Source organism: Phaenicophaeus curvirostris, chromosome 4 (genome assembly GCF_032191515.1).
Source record: "Phaenicophaeus curvirostris isolate KB17595 chromosome 4, BPBGC_Pcur_1.0, whole genome shotgun sequence".
In the NCBI taxonomy this organism is placed as follows: Eukaryota; Metazoa; Chordata; class Aves; order Cuculiformes; family Cuculidae; genus Phaenicophaeus; species Phaenicophaeus curvirostris.
In genome coordinates this window covers 8702873-8722881 of record NC_091395.1, presented here as the reverse complement: position 1 = coordinate 8722881, position 20009 = coordinate 8702873, and the positions used below count along the sequence as shown (strand labels likewise).

Here is a 20009-nt window from a genome sequence, read left to right as displayed (position 1 = left end):
TCAGTCTGGGGTGCTAGCAAAGAAATGCTTCCAGCTGTTCGTATATACATTTTACAAGAATCCAGTGTCATTTGAGGCTGTCTGTTCCTGTGATTCAGCTGAAATAGGCTAAGGGATTTAAAAATTGTGGTAGCAGAGGAAAAGGTGATGACAATGTTGCCAGAAAGGCGAGAAGGCAGTGATAACCAAACAGTCTCATTTTCTTAGGCATTCTGAAAAAACATGGTAAAAAAAAATACTAAGAACTGCCACAACATTGGCATTTTCACATGTGAAAATGTCACACTTAAGGTTATCTACTCTTTGCAGAGCTAAAAAAAAAAAAGAAATAATGGAATAGTGTGCACTACCCAGTGGGTATAACCCCTTTTCCAAAGTAATAAAGTTCCTGCATCTTAAACTCAGTATTCACACAATATAACAGGCATAAGGCCCAATATTATTCCCCAGGAAGCATTTGAGACAGGTTGATTAATTCTTTCTTTAAGAGAGTAGTGGATAAGAAGTGTTCACATGGCTGAAGTGTTTAAATCCATTTAAAAGTGAAATGGATTTGTGGATAGAGTGCTTGCAGGATCTATTCTTACTCTCATGCACCCCTGCATTTTATCAAATTGATATCCTACATAAAGTCTATCTAGTGCAAGAATTTAGAGAGTTCATTTATATTATTCTAGAAAAGTCTGACATTCAAAAACAACACAATGCTGAGTGCCTGTGTATACATATATGCACACACATTGAGCTAGACTGGACTGAATCACATTCCTTCTAAACAGGAATTAACAATTAATGAACACGTAATTAAATAGAACACACGCAGATCAGAGGGATTTTTGCACGTCATCAAAAAAAGAGGCAATTCAGGAAAGACAGGCTACAACTGGACTCCACAGTGCAGCACAAGATCTGCTCAAGAAGCCCACCAGAGCAAGAAAGCTACAAACTAGCTAGTCATCTCAAAGAACATGGATGCCCATCCGTGCAAAGTCCCAGCAGCTCTAAGTGATGCTGGGAAGCATTGTATTTGTCCACTGATGAGCCACGGATTCACTAGCATGTGCTAAGACACTGTGCTCTCATCTATGTAGAGATTCCCTCCTACAGTAGTTTCTATCAAGGGATTAATTTAACTTTAAAACCTTTAGAAACAAGCCAGTGCACAGGTTCTAGGTCGGCCCTCCACGAACCCATATCGAAACTTTCTGATGAAAGCCAGCAGTTCAGACAATCTTAAGCTTGGAAACATACAAGTGAACTACTCAACAGCAGTGTAGAATAGCACACGTCTTGAATAAAGCCCATATGATAATTTCCATTTTTAGAAGCATCTAGCATTACATTTTGTACTGCAGAGACAATTATTTTACCTCAAATTACATAGGGAAAGTAACCCGTTTCCATCAAAGTTTATAATCTGCATTCGAAGTCACACCTGAAGCAGTCAGTTTAAAGTGGGAATGAGTGGGAGATTAAACCTCTGAATAAATAAGTTGATTTACCATCCTTTACATAGAAAGCATCATTCATCACATGAAAACAACCTTTGTGTGAACAATAGTAAACTCATTTTGAACCTTTGCATACAACCCAACAAACACTTCAAAATGAAGTCTAAAAGTTCAGTGAAATGGCTGTTGCTTCTGACTGCAATTTCAAAAGCAGCTTTGAGATGTCATTATCTAGAAAATGTTTTTAATCAACATTTATTGGATTATTCAATATTTCAGATTGACACCATTCTTTAGAAAATCGTATACGGACTGAAGATAGAAAAGAAGCCAAACAATTGAATGCACAATACTTATTATTTTCAACAGATGGCACTTCATAGCAAGGAATCTGTAGCATCTAATTAAGAGACAGCAAAAAAAAATTGGATATCTGAGTGCATTAACTTGTCAAAGTCTACACCTGAAAAAGCCCAATACTTTTAGACTTGAAAGTATAGTTCTATAAAACTGCAAGAGTGAGGTAACCCTAAAGCCAAATGAAAACTCTAAAGTAACATTTTATCTCAGATATTAATCCTACCAAGATGTTCTTCACAAAGGCAGGATATTCCCAACTTCTTTTCTTCTTAGGCTGAATATACAGGTAGAGTTAAGTTTAAAAATAGCAAAGAAAACATGACCATCAGACTACGGTTATTACTGCATAAAATCTCAGAAGAGAACAGAGAATTTTTTTAGAAATACCAGTTGAAGTGCAGTCTTGTACAAATCCTTGCAGGCATTCTGATGTCCAAAGTAATACACAAGATGTTTAGAAGCATTTATAAGCTAAATAAACAAGAAAGGCATGCGAGCATTGCTGCCTCTGAGTTACAACTCAAGTTGTCTGGTCAGTAGTACCAGAGTGGAAGGTGTTTACTAATGAAAGCCACAAGAGGTAAACAGAGAATGACAATGGTTAAAGAAGTCCATGGGGAGCTCACAGTTATGTTCAGGTACCTAATCAGTAGTCACAGGAAAAGTCACTCTTCTTGGAGACGCACTGAGGAAAAGCTAGCATGAAAAATGGCAGCATGAAAAATGGCAATTGGGTAAGTTTTCATAACACAACTAGTTGAGTATTGAAACCAGCTACCTAGAGCATTTGAAGTTCCATCTTTGGAGTTACTCAAAACTCCACAAGGCCCTAAGCAAACTCAACTAGCTTCAACAATAGCCCCGCTTTGAGCCAGGTGGTAGACTACAAGAACATCAGTCCCTTCCAGGAACTTGTAGTCCAAGTTGTCCAGTAGAAAACATCAAGAATGCGACTTGACGCCACAGCCTCAGGGTGTAGCCTCAGAAAGACACACTCTCAACTATGGCTAAGCCATATTCTCTCAGACTCCCAAGACAATCTTTTCCACAAAATTAGAGAACATGACCACCTTTTAACCTGCGATGATAACACTTCAAGATGAAGGAAGTCCTCTTTTGTAAGGGACTGAGGACCACGCCTTGATCTGAATCCTCCTCCTGAACTAAACCAAAGAAGTTTGTTTCAAAAGTCACCTAACTTTTCAAACATAGGATCCGATTACTGGGCAAGCTTTCCATTTTCTAAGTTAATTTGTATAGGACCAAGTAAGAAGCCACAATCAAGCAGCACTTTCTGCGCTAGACACAAAAGGGACATTTCATCTGGAAATCCTCCGAGTTTACAGACAGATGTTAGCAACTAACCATATTAATGCCCTAATGTAGAAAACACAGGCACGTACAGTTAGAATATTTCCAGCATTATGTGGCATGCTAACAAAATTGTCATGTCTGAGCCAAATCCTTAAGCTGTTGTGACAAGGTTTTAGAACAAACAGGCTTTTTGTAGGCACACAACTAAATCAAAAGGCTTTACTAAATATTACTTCTCCTGTAACACATAAATCCTTCTGTAAATCTATCCTCTGTACCTAAATATCACTAGAAATTCCACATTTAGTTTGGAGATGCCTGTTACTGAAGTAATACTGATTAAGTTCGGCTTTCAGCATGGTGCAAAGGAAAACTTCAGGTATAGGAAAGGGTAATGTAACTCCACAGCATCTTGCAGCGCAAGTACTGGGCTGCAAGAGGCCACAATAGCCATGTTCTTTCCCGGTCCTGAAGGAGGTGTTCTTTCTCTCAATTGCAATAAAAAAACCCCAAATCATAGGCACATAAGAACCTCATTCAATGGGCACGAAAAACAAGCAACAGTGAAAATACAGCAGAAATGTAACAATAGGAAACTCAAGAATTCCAAGCCGGATCAGGCTTAAGAGTACTCACAAAAACACAGCTGTAATTTTAGCATGTTTTATCCTCCCCTTCGTTGGTAGGGTCAGATTCTTCTTGGACAGGTTAAAAACTCCATGCCCTGATGAACTGAAACACAAGCTATCGCATACTCCCTACATTCAGAATTAACTGACCCAGATATTTCACAGTTCATTTTAAGACTAATCAATGATTTTGGCATGAAGGAAAGTCTTACTAATCTGATATTTACAAGCTCCACTCAGAATGAAGAAGTTGTTTCCATACAACTTCATCCAACATTAATGTTATAAACATCTATGCCTCAATCCATTTCATTAGTGAGACTTCCACAAATCTGATTCAGGCTGCTTCCAGTCTTCTCCCATTAGTCCTTTCAGGTCCAACTCTCTGAAATATTCCAGGCGATGACTGCAAAGAGAGGAGAAATAAACAAAAAAACTGTTAGTCTTGTAATGTGTTTTAATAAAAGCCGGTCTCCTGAATAGGTTTACGTAAATTTGTTTCACATTTTCTTGGACAGTAATGAAGCCAGCATTCAATGTGTTCATTTTCCAGAACCTGAGTTTATAAAAAGAAAAAAACATGACCCTGTTTCTGAAAACCTTGTACTCTAAAACATAGAGCAAAATCCTCAGCTGTGAAGAAGTATCACAGCATAAAGGGAAGACCTGGAGCTGCACTCAAGGCAAGAGCAGAGTGATAACCTGCTTAGTGACTTAAACACACTCAAACAGAGTAAAAATTTACAATTCTTGACCAACTGCAGAATCCTACCACAGGGATACCATTTCCTCACAGAAAATGGGAAGATTGGATACGATAATGAAGCTAGTAAATACATTTTTTCATGGACTAAAAGCCTCATTTTCTTCTAAACATCATGAATCAGTTCTTGCTAGATATTTCTCCTGTAGGCTACAATACATGAACAATAGAAAGACACTGACACCAATTGCTAATTAGCTTATACTAAACAACTGTCTAACAGTAGAAACAAAATCTGACACTAAACATTTTAAGTAGTAAACGGAATTCTCTTATTAGGAAGTAATTTGTAAAAGTCAAAAGACAAACTAAGAGCAATGAAAGAACCAAGAAGAAATCTCTTCACACAACTGCATCATCTATTAATGTCTGAAAACGTCAACAGGCTTTCTGGAAGGTGTAACTCTAGAAATAGAAAGAATTCCTTCCTGAAAAATTTTACAGGCATTCTCTGGTTTACCACAAAAAAAAAAGTAGCCATTTCTTAAAAAACACCGATAAAGAAAATGTATTTTATTAGCAATAGCTTACTTTTTTTTTTTTAGACAGATAGTTGCAGAAGCTGTTTTTCTTAAATAAAGGCAAAAAAGGGTAATTTTAATAAAATTTGCCTTAGCTGGCTGTCATTGTATGCTGAGTAATAAGTCTGCGTAAGAGCTATAGTGCACCCCTACTGGTAGCTCATTTATAAAAAGTGCCCAGAAGCAGCAGTTTTTATCACATCACCTCAGCCTCACAGTCAAAGAAAATAAGTAAGGCCAAAGCACAATTAAAAAAAAAATAAATAAAATCTAGTTTTCCTATCAATACCAGGTATGCTTTTATTATACTTTTCAGTTTAGTCTGCCTTTCCTAGTTTTTCCATAATATGGAGCCATCTGTAGAGGTGAGGCTGTTTAGAACAGTAGGGGAGAAGCAGAAGAGATTTGCTGGAAGTGTATCAGGTGAAATTAAGGCTAAATGGCATTTCAGGAGGTGCTGGAGGCAAGGAAAAACTAGAACAACCTAAGATTTAGTTGAAAGGGTGATAAAACAGCTGCCAGCGGAGTTGAATGCATCATTTTCTAAGCACCTAGGGGATAACAGAAAATCAAGCACTAATTACAGCTATCTGCCACAGTGCTTTACACAAAGTACAGCGCCAATGGATGTGAGGCTAAGCAGAATAATTAAAATACTCATGGCACTCAATCTGAAAGCCAGATTAGTTGTTTGAAGTATTGCAAAAATAGTCCAACTGTATTACAAAAGAACTAATTTCATGCTTACAAATCTGGTTTCTGTCCTTCCTGCAGTTCATGTCGAGGCACAGGATGAAGTGCTTCATAATTTCTCTCTTCTCTTGAACCATGAATCGCAAATGCATTGAACTTGTTAGTGCATGGTGGAAAATAATTCCAAGGAAGATGAGCTTTACCCTCCCATGTGTTTTTCTTTCTGGTCACCTCAAACTCCAAAGGAAGTTCTTCCTATTAAAGGAGAAAAAAAAAAAAAAAGGTAACGTCACCTTCTTTTCAGGTAGCATACCTAAAACCAATTGACCTTTCTGTACATTATGACTATACTTGACCACTTACTTTCCATGCTCTTCTTCTGCCAGAAAGCAGCAGCAACAAGTGCTGTCCGTGGCTGTCAAAAAAACCCAAAAAAATCAGAGCACAGTTTTCTTAAAATTATGCCAAGTTATTAGTGTAGAGCTCTGCCACAAGTGGATATATTCCCCATATCGGAACAATTTCAGTACCCAACCTTCCTCACACATGTATCTTAGAAGCATTAGAAGCAGAAATGCAAATTAACATCTGCGACTTTTTCAATATGTTGTACTTACGGACAAAGTTCAACTTCTAAATACCGTTCAGTTCTGTCACTCAGGAAAAACGCTTCCACAACTAAAACAAAAAAGCTGTCAGTATTTTCTATTAACTATTTTGTAATATCCTGACACTTTCATAGCCCACTAAACCAATCCTGTTTTCATTATTTTTGGCCTGTGCAACACCAGTTTGTCTAGCTGTATACTTGCTATTGAGAGCTTCCTATTTGAAGTGCCAGGCCATAATCATAACTTCAAGAGCTTCTGCTTTTAATGCCTCCCTAGACAAAGCTTTATAAAGCGCTGTACTAATTTTATTTACTTGACCAGCTCAGCTTTGGAAACTCTCACCTTGATGCAGCATAAGAAAGGCAGGTCTACTCAGTTATTTTAGCTGCCAGTGTAGTAAGAAAAGCAGCAGCACACAGCTGTCTCACCTAGTGAGCTTGCTGAGAACAAAGCTGACCAAGACAGAGTGATCCTAGTCAAGTATCCTCACAGCATGCACTCCAGCTAGAGCACTTAAGTGCAGAAGTCTTGTGTTTGCTGGTAGCCTGAGGATTCAGATCACCAGAGTCCAGGAGAAAAAAATGAAAAGAGGAACATACACTCACAGCAGAGCACATATCCTGTAACTAACACTGCTAAACCTCAGATATAGTAAGAAAGCCTTGAGTTCTTAAATGGCTTTTCCCTGTAGGTAGCTGATACTTTGGACAGGGGATTACTGTTCCAGGTGTTTCTGAAAGCCAGGTGTGACTGCTGAATCACTTTTCAGGAACACAAAGTAGAATTATAATGGTGTTTCATATAGCAAAGACATTATTAGAACACTTTAGTTAGAATTATAATCAGATACAATTGATAATTTCATTTTTACATAAGCCTATTTAGTATAATATTAAAGAGGTGTTAATACTGTTCAGGCAGAACTTTAATCAGAATAGCTAAATAATCAGGAAGCAGATAACTGCTGGGAATATTTAACTCCTGCTTTATTCAAAGCAACTGGTAAAAAATGAAAGTATTGACATGAAAGGAGAAATAAAACAGCACTACTACAAGAATGTTCCCCATTCCACTTCGATACAGTTTGGAAATATTTTATTAGCTGCCCTTTGCTTCAAACCTTCCTACTCCTCAAATACACTTTGAAAAGGTGACCAAAATAGACAAAAGTTTTAGCTACTGTTCCCTACTTCTTGAAGTAAAACCAGAACCTATCTATCTTTATGATTTTGCTTCTATTTACCTATTGCGAATACATTTTAACATATATGCCACTAAATTATTTTGATATTCAACCACAGCAAGGCTCTATTACTCCACAAGTTATATCCATAACCCAGAAACAAATCTGGCTGCCTATACTGTTAACAGGATCAGAAAGAGTCAACCTCATCATTCTTGAAATCAATCCAACTCAGCCTAATCCATTTATTTATGGCCACAAAGTGACACAATGCATTTGCTTCTTTTCCCAGTCATTCATATTGTTGCACTGCAATAAAACAACCTCTCCCCTTACAGCTAGCAGTGCTAGCAGTTAAAACCCATCAAGAAATAGAGCATCGCTCATTATACAATTTGAGGTGGCTTACAGCTGAATATAGTATCTGGCTTATAGTTACTTAAGGAGATGTTTAAGGGTAATTAAGGGTAATTCTTTCCCACTATTCTTCCCCAAAGAAAACAAATTTTTACTTTACAGATTTCAGATCTGATCTTTAAAAGCAGTGCTGTGACCAAACTGAATTAGAAGTCATAAACTCACAACCATTAGACTATTTTTTTAAAAAAAACATCATACTCTCAAATGTTACCTATAGAATAGCATCAGTGTGTTCACAAATCAGACATTAGCAGCAGAACAGTTACACTCACCCTCATAGTCCCACAGTCCACTAAAAGGTTTCCCTGGCTCTCCAGGTGGTGCTGGAGGATCATTAAAGAAGGGAGCATTAACTTCCATTACCAGCCCTGCATCCTCTGCCTTCAGCACAATTGTTACTGGCTCATGGCTCACAGGTAAACCATCCCAGGTGTGTTCAATTCTGAATTCCATCTTCACCTGTTACACAAATAAGAAAGGCTATTTCCGTCAAAGAATACCTCAGATTCTATTTCAACACAGCATTTGCTTGGCCAGAAAAAAAAAGCAAACTTTCATACAAGGTCAATCAAGTCACATTTTTAGACATCACAAGAGCTGTGATACTTAAGCTTGATAAAGCAAATGAATAAACAATTACATGAATGCTTTTCATAGGCTTTGATACCCACATGGTTACAAGACACTCTGAAGTCTTACCAATTAATTACCTAAACAAATGCCTCGCAAAACCATCAGAAATATTTATCAGGAGAGCAGATAAAGTCTCCACTAAAGGATCTTAGGGTAATAGAAGAAAAATAGATTGAGAAAAAACTTCCATGAATCAGAGGTGCAAGGAGGGGCATCGTTTAGTGTTTGATAGGAATGGTTGGACTCGATGATCCGGTGGGTCTCTTCCAACCTGGCTATTCTATGATTCTAAGATGAAACAATTAGCTAAAACTTTCCTTTGGGGTCATCACAAACCAGACAAACTACAGAATTTCAAGGAAAACCACAAACACATCTTGTTAAAATACACTGAATGTTTGCAGAGCAGCAAGAACACAGAACACTGCACTGCAACAGCTGTTTTAACTTAGGAATAACTGTACAAACTTTAAAAATAGCCTTAACCTATTTAATAGGCAAAGGAATTAGTGGAGCCTGGTTTCTAACAAGTTTGTGGCCCCTTATCCCTTCCCTCCTCAGTGTTATGCATTCCTTCACATTCCCACTAAAGTGATCCTTGATTTGCTTCCTTACACATTTCCTAGCCATACAAGAAGGGAACTAGCAGTACAAGACAACGTGTGCACAGTACTCTGTTAGGCAAAGTGCTGTGACAAGAGAGGTGCTAGCTCAGTCGCCAAGTTGAAATCACATCTCCTTCATAGAAACATGGGAGAGTTTAGGTTGGAAGGGACCTCAAAAAACATCCAGTTCCAATCCCCTTCTGAAGGGCAGGGACACCTCCCACTAGATTCGCCTGCCCAAGGTCCCATCCAACCTGGCCTTGAACACCTCCAGGGATGGGGCAGCCCCAGCTTCCCTGGGCAACCTAGGCCAGTGTTTCACCATTCCCATGGTGAAGAAATCCTTCCTTATGTCTAGTCTAAATCTGCTCCTCTCCAGTTTATACCCTTTGCACCTAATACTATCGCTACAAACCTTTGTAAACAGTCTCTCCCCAGCTTTCTTGTAGGCCCTTCAGGTACAGGAAGGAAAACTAAGCTACATTATTTCAGCTCTAGTCAGATACTAATTTTCTTGGGACTCAGGGAAAGGTAACCACAATTTGCCACATCTTACAGGTGCTCAGAACAGCTGTAGCACATGAGACAGAAAGCATCCATCACATGTAACACACTTCCCTACATACCATAACCTGGCTCTGATGACTACACAGCAACTGTGTCTCATACCTCTGCTACAAAAACATTTAGCCAGTTCCCATTCGCTGATGTTCATGCTGAAAAGCACCAGACCTCCTGTTTTTTTTGAGTTCAAGTCAGTAAAACACCTAGAATTATGTTAGATGAGTAGATATACTCACGGTCAAGGACATGACGATGTAACCAAAGACACGTGACAGATAAGAAGAAACTCTGAAGCAAGAGATTACTTCCCCTTAATTAAGTCCACTATGAAAGCAAAGACAAATACTGGAGTATCGTTTTTGACAAGATAATATTTAAATAAACTGAAAACTAATTTAATTCTTCCACCAGCATTTGAATTGCATGATATGCAAGACAGGCATCACAGAATAACCAGGTTGGAAGAGACCCACCGGATCATCGAGTCCAACCATTCCTATCAAACACTAACCCATGCCCCTCAGCACCTCGTCCACCCGTGCCTTAAACACCTCCAGCAAAGGTGAATCAACCACTTCCCTGGGCAGCCTCTGCCAGCGCCCAATGACCCTTTCTGTGAAGAAATTTTTCCTAATGTTCAGCCTAAACCTCCCCTGGTGGAGCTTGAGGCCATTCCCTCTTGTCCTGTCCCCTGTCACTTGGGAGAAGAGACCAGCTCCCTCCTCTCTACAACCTCCTTTCAGGTAGTTGTAGAGAGCAATGAGGTCTCCCCTCAGCCTCCTCGTCTCCAGGCTAAACACCCCCAGCTCTCTCAGCCGCTCCTCATAAGACTTGTTCTCCAGCTCCAGAGACAGCTGGGATAGCCCTAAAAAGTATGAAAGACTCTAACAGCAATCAGTAATGCTCACTCCAACTCAAGTGGTGAGTTTCTGGAGAGAAGACGATAAAAGCCAAAAGAAAACAGCCAGCGTGGAGCCTGGGGAGGAAGGAGACCCAGCAGTGCCCCAGCTCAAGCCAGAGGAAACCGGCTCCTAGCGGGAGCAGCATCTCCAAGAGGCAAAGCTGAATCATCCACAGGCTAAAACAGGAAGAGAGAAGCAGCAAGGATAAGCACTCAAAGCGAGCAGGCGTGGAACTTAACTCTTCTAAAATACATTCCGCTATCTGCGACAGTAAGGCCTCGCTGTGGCGCAGGGTCAGAGGCTCCCTCAAGCCCCCCTCCAGCCCCCCCCGGCCGCGGGGGGGAACGCGGCGCCTCTTACACCTGCGGGCACCGACCGGCCCGGGAGAGACGAGCCGCCCGTCACCGGGGCGGGGCCCGAGAGAGGCGTGTTTAGGTGAACGGGCGCGGTTCCATGAGGGGAGCGGCAAAGGCGGTGCGGCCACAGGCGGGGCCGGGCCGGGTGAGAGGTGGGGCTAGGGGAGGGGAGGGGAGGGGAGGGGAGGGGGCGCCGCCATCCTTGGGGCGGGGCCGGGGGAGGGGGCGGGGCGCGCGCGGCGGGGCCGGAGCGGCGGGAAGCCCCGGTCCTCCCGAGGCTTCCCTGGCGCCGGCGCCTCCACAGGGATCATGGACTCTGGGCCCGGCAGCCAGGCCGAGCCGGGTAAGGTCGCTGGGCTTCGCGGGGAGGCGCGGTGGGGGGGTGTCCCAGGCTGCCGCTGAGGAGCCGGAGTCGGGGGCACAGACCCCCGCGGCTGTGGCAGCGAAGGGCTGTGTTCTGCGCCTCCCCTGAGGGGGCGGCCTGCGGGAGCTGCGGTGGCTGAGCCTGGAGAAGGCTCTGGGGAGACCTTAGAGCAGTTTCTAGTTCCTGAAGGGGCTGCAGGAAAGCTGGGGAGGGGCTTGTAACGAGGGCGTGGGGTGATAGAACGAAGGGGGGGAGGTTTAGCCGAAAGAGATGAGATATTAGGAAAAAATGTTTCTCTGTGAGGGGCTGGAAGAGGTTGCTCAGCGAAGCTGTGGTTGCCTCATCCCTGGAGGTATCCAAGGCCAGGTTGGATGAGGCTTTGAGCAACCTGATCCAGTGGGAGGTGTCCCTGCCCTTCAGAGGGGGACTGGAACTGGATGATCCTTAAGGTCCCATCCAAGTTAAACCATTCCATGATTCTGTTTTTCTCTTCTAGTGTTTGTTATGGTAATGAGCATAAAAACTATTTTAGTTAGGTGAAGACTAAAAATTAAAAGCTGTTAATGAAGGTAATAGTCAAAAGCACATGGTGGTTTTTATCATAGTGCTTCTTTTCTCTAGTTAAGAAACTACTGCAATTTCCTATGCTTGGCTCACACCTGAAAGGCAAAAGAAGCTGTGTTGCCAGTTACTCATAAAATTTTCTTTACAGCCTAAAATCAGTGTTCATTGTTACAATTCGTTAATGGTAACATAAGCCTAATATAATTGTGAGTACGCTTTTCTTACTAGGAAAATGCTGGCCGAAAAAAAATAGCTTCTGCACATTTTGTATCCTTACAAACAGGGAATGGGTTGTTGTGTTGTCCCGAGAATGATACTGACCTTGTCACTAATGAGCGTTACTTGTTAGCACAGCAGGAAGTAGGGCGAGATCATAGTGCGTAAATTGTTATGCCTCTGCATGACTCAAAAATGAAAATTTCAGTTGATACTAAACTTTATGGTAGCTTTGGGTGGCCCAAGGTGAAAGTCCAACGTTTCAGAAATATTAGTAGCAGGAAAGCTTCTGTCTGAGCAAAAACAGTCGTCCTGGCTCAAAGGCACATACCGTTATCAAGCTTTGCCTGAGGGTGTTAATATGATGTGAACAAATCATGGATTTTCAAATATTGCCATTTTGCCTTTTTGTATGTATCTCATTTGTTTGAGTGTAGTTTATTTCATAAATACTATAGCTCTAAATAGAGCTTAGACTAAATTCACTGAGGAGTGGTAAGCATTGCCTTTCCTATCAAGGAGTTCGTACATTTTGAAAGGTGCCAAGCAACAAATTTGAAGTTGGCATGCATGCTAAGTGTGATATAATTTATTTGCGGCCTCTTCTGATGTATGGATTGATGTTTCTCTTGTTTCATGAATGTGAAATCAAAGTTCTAAAATGCTGAATGTATGATGCACATAAAAAGAGACTCTCTAAGCACTATTATATTTGGCTTTGCAGAATACATATTTGTTGTGTTAAATATGTAGCTATAAAGAAGGTTCCCAACAACAGATTAATTGTGAAACACCCACCTAATTGAACATGGCACACAACGTGGATTTTTTGCACTTAGACCTCAAGGATCATTAAGATGTGTAAATGTGTTATTTCTAGGCAGAAACTTCATTTATTTAAATTTTGTAGAAGAATACAGGAGGAATATGAAAGAAATTAGATTCATTGTTATGGCAGAGGTTTTGTAGGCTTTTTCAAGTGGTGTATTCATTAAAATGATTGTGCTAAATGGAAGAATTGAATGAAGCGTGTTGTGTGCCTTCAAAGCACTATACTGTTAAACAAATTTCTGGTTGCGTGTCAGGCTTCTCTAAATAATGGCCCACACTGTAGCTGTAATTCTCAAACTTTGTATTTTTCAGATAAGTGGCTAAATATGGCACTTGGACAGCAAGAAACAGATGAGTCTTTTAGAGCTACTGCTGAGCAGGTATGTGAACACGGGGGTGGAAGTAGTAAGGATTTTTGTGATGAAGTTTGAGACAAAGATCTTTGCATACATAGAGCACAACCCACTTGAATGTGGCCTGGCCTTGCTTTGGGTCCATCGCACAACTCTAAAGTTGCTTGTTGTTCTTTCCAAGCAGCAGCAGAATGGAACTGTCATAACAATGAATTCTGGTGGTTTTGGTGCATTTTCAAAGTTATGTTGTGTGCAGGAGAATGTGTCCTTGTAAGAATACTTGTTTTCTACTTTTTCACTTTTATATATTTCTAAGAGACAGGTCTCATGCAAAGGTAGCTGTTTATGCTGGGTAGCATAACCTGTCTGCAAGTTGATGCAGAAGCTAGGACGTCAGCACTTTCCTGGTGCTGAGATGCATGGAAATGAACTTAGCACGTACATCAACTTATGATTGTTCCTCTAAATGAGAAATGATTCCCCCTTTGATGCAGTTAAACTTTTTATCAGAGCTTCTTCAGGGAAAAGAAGTTACAATTTTTTCAAATTTGTCCAGCCCTCAAGGGTTTTTGAACATATACCCTGAAGTAGTCATGTGAGATATTGTGCGTGATTACAGTAGAGGCAGAGCAACGGCTTTGGGTAGCATATAAACGTTTAAAACTACATGTTATCATGTGCAAGTTCTAATGTATGAAGTATACCGTTACAGAAAAGTGTCTCTGGTGGTGATGGCGTGCCGGGATCCAGGATGAAGGACCAAAGGTAACAGATTCCAAATGATGAGTGGGCCTGCTACAAAGTATTCAAAAGAAATTGTCATGTGCTTTTAAGAGTGTAAATATCAGGTGAACCTGGTCTTACGTACACATGTACACAGCTCTAAGAACTTTTAAGTGGAAGTCTGTAAAAGTGTTCCTGTAGGATGTGAGGAGAATGAAGGACTTATCTAGTTTTTTAAGGTAATAAGCAGAAGTGCAGGTAATATTGTACTGACCTTGCTAACTGCTGCCTCTTAAGGTTAGGTGGATGTTTTTAAAACTGCTTGTTTGACAATCCTCAACTAACAGTTGCCTATTAGTAAATTGTTTAATAATCATTGTCATTTCTGTTGCAAAAATAACTTACCATTTCTTGTCAGCTTTTAAGGTATTATCACTCCAAGCTAATAGAATTTTCAGAGAATTACTACCAAGTACAAGTATATTAGGAAGGAAGAGTTATATAAGTAGAACTACATTGTTTTATGTTGTCCTGTAGGGCACTATACTGTTGCATGTGAAAGGAATAACAAAATCCAGTCTTTAATTGTTTGGGCTTCTGTGGATGAAGTATTAATGTTGTATTAATGGTCATTTATAATGTCCCAAGTTCTAGTTCTGTTTTACGGGAAATCTGCTTATAACTATCCTACTTTAAAAGTAGCAATTAAATTTATTAGTTTAATTCTGGTATATGTCAAGCTTGGAAATAAAGAAAAGTGACTTGCTCTGTTGTCTAGATTAAAAATTCTGTAAAACTAACTAGTTATCAGAACAGTGTTGCAGCTTTTACAGAATAAATTCTAACCATGTTATTTTAACTTTTTAGCATATCAACTCTAATCACAGAGTATGATAAACACTTGGAAGAAATGAGAAAACAGCTGCAGCTTTATCAGGTATGGATGTTCCTAACTTTTCAGGGGATACATTCTTAGTATTTTACCTAGGCTGTTGGTTTTTTGTCAGTAAAGGTAAGTACGGCTGTGCCATACTTCATGAACTTGATGGACTGCAGTCTGCCTCAAATGGATGAACCTTTCTATGAGAAGGCTGGGAGACTGTCCAAATTGCACAGATTACTGTGTGTTTGAGAGGTAGTGATGTTCTGAGCTAGATGTTCTGATGTGGTTGCAGCTGCTTTCCAAGGTAACATTGAGATGAGGCAGCTGTTTCCACCTTTCCTTACAGATCTGATTTTGGCTGTGTAGTCCAGCTCAGTTTTACAAGTGTAGATACGCCCAGCCTTTTTCATTCTTAATAATTTTTCAGATAGAATATTTCTTTAAATGTTTATTAGGTGAAGGGGAACTCTCCTCCTTTCAACCACAAAAAAATGAAATGCTTTAATGCTTCATATGATGACCAAAAAGCAAAGTGATATGTTTAATTAAAACCTGTGTTATACGGAAGGCAATTTTTACTTTTTATCTATATGCATGTGTTATACTCTGTGTTTGGTTTAATGCACTTAATTTGTATGATCTGTCCATCATAAAGATTCTGTGACTAGAGTCTTCAACCTTGGCCGATTTCAGAAAGCAATAGAAGGACTCTGGTTTTATAAATATTTTTATAACAAAACAATCCGTTTGACTCTTGTAACTGAAGTTTCTCCTCACTTAATCTGTGAAGTCTTATCTCAAATGCTTATTCCATAAAAGATGAGAAGCAGCCACTGTATCCCTAAAAGAACCTGAGTTAATTAAGAATCAATCTGTAAGAGCTATTAGAACTCCAAAAGGTCATAATGTTCATAATAACTTCTGAATGGTTAAATTTAAGAGCTACAAAGTCCTGTTATACACAAGTGGCATCCTGTGACTTTTCTTAAAGAAGAAAGTGACTTTTATTTACTGTGTCACACTGAAGTAAATTGTCCATCTTTTGCAATACCAGAATTAAAAGAATTTCTGAAGTTTATGGCACTTAAATGACTGCCTTTTTTTTTTTTTTTTGTTAGGCACAAATGAGCGAGATGAGACTAAAATTTGAACAAGTCACCGAGGAAAATGAGAGGTGAATTATTGTGCTACTCTGTTACTACTGCTGTTCTTCTTTAAACCTTAAAAGGTTTTTTTTGTGGGACATTTAAATCTTCTGAATTTATTTAATAATTGAAGCTCTCGTACTCGTGACTTTAATGTTAGCACCTGTAAGGTCTTAAATACAAATTACGGCAATCGGCTTAGGAGGTTTAACGATACATGTAAAAGAACTTGATAATAAACTATCTTAAACTGTACTGTGTTTATAGAACGTAACCTAATAGATCTAAATGTGGGTTGAAGTAAACAGTATATACACACTGAAGGTACAATACACTTCAGTTGTTAAAGTCCTTTTAAATAAATACTTTGCTGAACTTAGTTCTTTGAATTTCAGGCTGCATGCAGAGTTGAAGGAGGGTCTTAAGAATCAATTGGAAGCTCTTCCTTTCGTGCCTCTGGGAACTGATATTCCTGCAGATGAACAAATAGTGAGAAACCTTCAGGAACAACTACAACTGGCAAATCAAGTGTGTGAGATGAAATATTTCTACTATTTTATTTTGCTTGTTGTGTCTTGGCATATAAGGGAAAGCTAGTTTATTTCTTCATTCAGAATTCATTTGATCAGAGTTCCCCAAGATGATTTTGATGGCCTCTTGACTTCCTGTAGCTGAAGTAACAAGTACTTATACTTTCAAATTAAAAACCTGAAGGAAGTTGTCTCCTAAATTTGTATGAGAAGTTTTTAATATTAATTTTTGCCTGTAATTTTACCTAATCAACTTGATCTTTATATTGAGTTCCTGACCAGGAAATTGATTAAATACCTTGTTAAATTCAAGTTTTTGTAGTAGTTTGTCATTTTAATCAAAAACATTTTAATGTGATATAAGGAGGCAAGTATTTGTGGGGTATAGAAAATATTTAAATCTGAAGAGATAAGGAAACATTTTTGAGGTTACTACAGTGGTGTATCATTCCTGTTGTGTATGATTAATTTTGAATATTATATTCACTGTAGGCCTACAGTAAATACCTGTAAAAGTTTGAGCTATGAAAACAAATCTAGAAAACTTGTAGGTGGAATTTGAACTCGTAAGGTTCTGTTTTCCTGCATATGAATTTGGCATTTTGTCTGCGTAGCTGTAATGTGTGCAAAGAAAAGTACAGAAAATGGCATTTCTTCAAAATAGTAGTTAAATCTTCTCTTTTTAGAGAATTACAGATGAAGGTAAATGTGCTGTAATGGAACATTTTATACAAGTCATTGTTCTGTCACTTAGGAAAAAGAACAAGCCATAGAGCTCTGGCAGACTGTGTTACAGGAGCATGATCGACTCCAGCAGCAATACCAAGAACGCATGACTGAAACACAGATTCACGTGGCTGAAAGGCAAAAGCAGAAAGTAATTTGCATTTATCTTCTTGTTAATTTTTTGCATGTCTTTCTATACTGTTGAGATTCTGGGTCTGTGTGTAATCAAACTGAAAGTGCGGGGTTTCTACCAGTACTATTCATTATTTTCATAGTAGTCATCTAAAGTTGAGTGGTCAGATAGGTCACCAATTCATCGGCTAAATGCACTGTTATAACTGGAAAAGTTCTTTATTTCAAATGTGTGGGCAGGAACTTGGGGATTGCTGCCACAGTCAGCATGTATACATATATGCACAAGATAAGCACGTGTGTATAAATAATCATATGCTTGAACTGCATGGTTAGAAGCCTTCAAGTAGAGTTGGACATCTGAAAAAGCTGCTAGAAATTTCTGAATTTTAAGGTGGAAAAGTTTCATGTTTTCTCCTGTGTTTGAATCCTGATTTTCATCTGTAAGGTCACAGTGGGATAGTGGAAAAAGCAGTCTCCATTTCTTGTTGTCATTCCATAGAGGGGCGTGTGTGAACAGATAAAAATCAAGTTCATCAGTATCCTAATGCAGGATATTGTTGAAAGAATAGGACATAATAAATAAGGGAGTTGTTGGAATAAGTTTCTGGCATATACTTGATATTAAGGCCGTTACACACTCCACGACTGGTAGATATTCCAGCACAGGGACTTGAGTCCCCTCCATGCCCTGAAGACACTTGGCATGCTGCAGGTGATTTTTCTTGTGTTATGCTAGTTTCCCTAGGACAACAGAGTTCTCGTTCAGGAACTTGCGCTGACTTGACAAGTTTTTTGTATGGATGCGAGATGTCCTATAGGGTGAAGAGCAAATTAGATGTGTCCATGCAGGTATTTTTTAATTAAGAGGTACATGTCTGCTACTGTGCTTAGCAAAAATCCTTCTAGTAGCATCTTAGTCTGTATGGCTCTTCACTACGTATGTAGGCTTCCATAGTTTTATAGTAAGTGTGTATAAGTTTTGGAAGGGGGCAATTTGTAATTGAGTGAAATTCAGATATATTTTTCATTAGTAAATCTAGTTTGCCAGATTACTAGGTCAACAACTAAAAGCAATCTAATTAAAATCTACAAAGGCATATAGAATTTCCTGCGATGTATACATTTTTTGGAAAATGTTTTCATTTGACTGTGAAACTCTGTAATTATATGCTCTTTAAGATAATAATGATTGTAAGAAGCTCTAAATTCTCATTTTAGGATCAACTGACTGGCTTTCAGCAGTTGACTCGGCAACTGCATATAGCCAAAGAGAAAATAGAGTTGGTAAGTAAAATTTTCTGAATAATAATTAGTAAATTATGATTTTTTCCTGCTAGGGCCTAGAAGTATAAATGAAAAGCAACAAGTCCTTCCTGCATACCTGGTTGGAAAAGATCTTGTGCCGCTCAGATTTTCAAACTTCTCTAAAGACCGTTCAGAAATCAGGTAGTAATGGCTTTGTTCTTAACTTCAAATACCAGCTCAGGATGGCTGAGAGATTAGCTCTTAATGATATTATGTGAGCTCTTTCTTCAAGAAGTCAGTGGTAAGCTTAGCCTCAGAATTTCATGATGTGGCCAGTGTACTTCAGTCACTTCAGTCAACCATCTTCACAAAGGAAAAACTTAATCAAGTGATGACCTCTTACATAGGCCAGCTCTGCTGCTCTGCCACGTGTTTATTGATTCGTAGTTTCACACTACTGTCTTCAGTATCTGTTGTTGACAGGGATTTTTATGAGCTCTAATCATTGTCTAATGCTTCTTCCATATCCTTAGACTGAGGGACTTTAGTCTCTAAGCTTTAGCCAAGACTTCCAGGACTGAACAACAATTTTAACATGATAGAAAAATTGAGGTGAAAGGCATGGTGAAGTTTTTGGCTGAGCAGGTTCTCCTCTGAAAGACGTGATTCCTGTATGATTTTTGATTAATATTTGTCTGGGATACTGGGCAATGTGAAAAGACTCCTAAACTGCTCTAGGTGGTCTACTCTCTTTTATCTTTATCACTGGAACCACTTTTTGTCACATCTGAGCTGTTGTCAAATACAAGCCAGTTCTTTTGGTGTGAAATGTAGGCATGAAGGAAGGATTGCTACGTTCTTTGTCATGGTGCATCTTACTGAAAACTTCTATATTGCCATCTTTTTTTTTCCCTTTCCTTGCCTTTTCTGTTCTGTTCTTTGACTACTGTTTTTAAGATGTCTAATCCTTCTTCTTGATCAGCTTTAAATTCTTTCCAGTTGTGCCATAGTTTTTAAACTGTTGTGGTGGAAACAGTACAATACTCCAACAGAGTCCATACCAATGTTGAGTAGTGTACTGCAGGTTACTACAGAATTGTATCTTGCAAGTAGTTGTCAGGTTTGCAAGCTATTTTGTTAGTATTAATAAAAGCAAAATAATGCACTCTAGGAGGAACTTTTGCCTTACGTAGTCAGTGATGGTCTTGGAATTAAATATTCTCCAAAAATAAATGCTTGAAAGTTAATGGAGAGTTGCTGCTTGAAAACAATCTCAAGCAAATACAATG

At 39.2% G+C, this 20009-nt stretch overlaps 2 protein-coding genes across 3 annotated transcripts in view; one reads left to right on the top strand and one right to left on the bottom strand.

Annotated features, from left to right (window-relative positions):
• Nucleotides 1-1247: 1247 nt before the first annotated feature.
• On the bottom strand, nt 1248-11058 carry C4H4orf33 (chromosome 4 C4orf33 homolog). Its single transcript, XM_069854849.1, has 6 exons — nt 10889-11058; nt 8218-8404; nt 6349-6409; nt 6095-6146; nt 5787-5986; nt 1248-4160 (listed from the first exon to the last, which is right to left on the bottom strand). Exons 1-6 carry the CDS (start codon nt 10901-10903, stop codon nt 4067-4069), a joined length of 609 nt encoding a protein of 202 aa, XP_069710950.1. The 5' UTR covers nt 10904-11058; the 3' UTR covers nt 1248-4066.
• Nucleotides 11059-11293: 235 nt separating this feature from the next.
• The window catches only part of SCLT1 (sodium channel and clathrin linker 1), a 33037-nt gene continuing 24321 nt past the window's right edge, over nt 11294-20009 (top strand). For both annotated transcript variants that reach the window (XR_011337305.1, XM_069855234.1), the window contains exons 1-8: nt 11294-11348; nt 13293-13360; nt 14046-14098; nt 14924-14993; nt 16058-16113; nt 16480-16612; nt 17369-17491; nt 18694-18759. Coding sequence is in view for 1 of the 2 variants with exons in the window: in XM_069855234.1 (XP_069711335.1) it covers nt 11315-11348; nt 13293-13360; nt 14046-14098; nt 14924-14993; nt 16058-16113; nt 16480-16612; nt 17369-17491; nt 18694-18759 (603 nt within the window). In the remaining variant the exon portion in view is untranslated. The remainder of the gene's footprint in view (nt 11349-13292; nt 13361-14045; nt 14099-14923; nt 14994-16057; nt 16114-16479; nt 16613-17368; nt 17492-18693; nt 18760-20009) is intronic.

Coding starts and splice junctions, on each gene's coding strand:
- C4H4orf33 (XM_069854849.1), bottom strand. Junction 6,410..8,217: donor TGGACTGTGGGACTATGAGG/GTGAGTGTAACT, acceptor TTTTTGTTTTAG/TTGTGGAAGCGTTTTTCCTG. Junction 5,987..6,094: donor GCAGAAGAAGAGCATGGAAA/GTAAGTGGTCAA, acceptor CTCCTTTAATAG/GAAGAACTTCCTTTGGAGTT.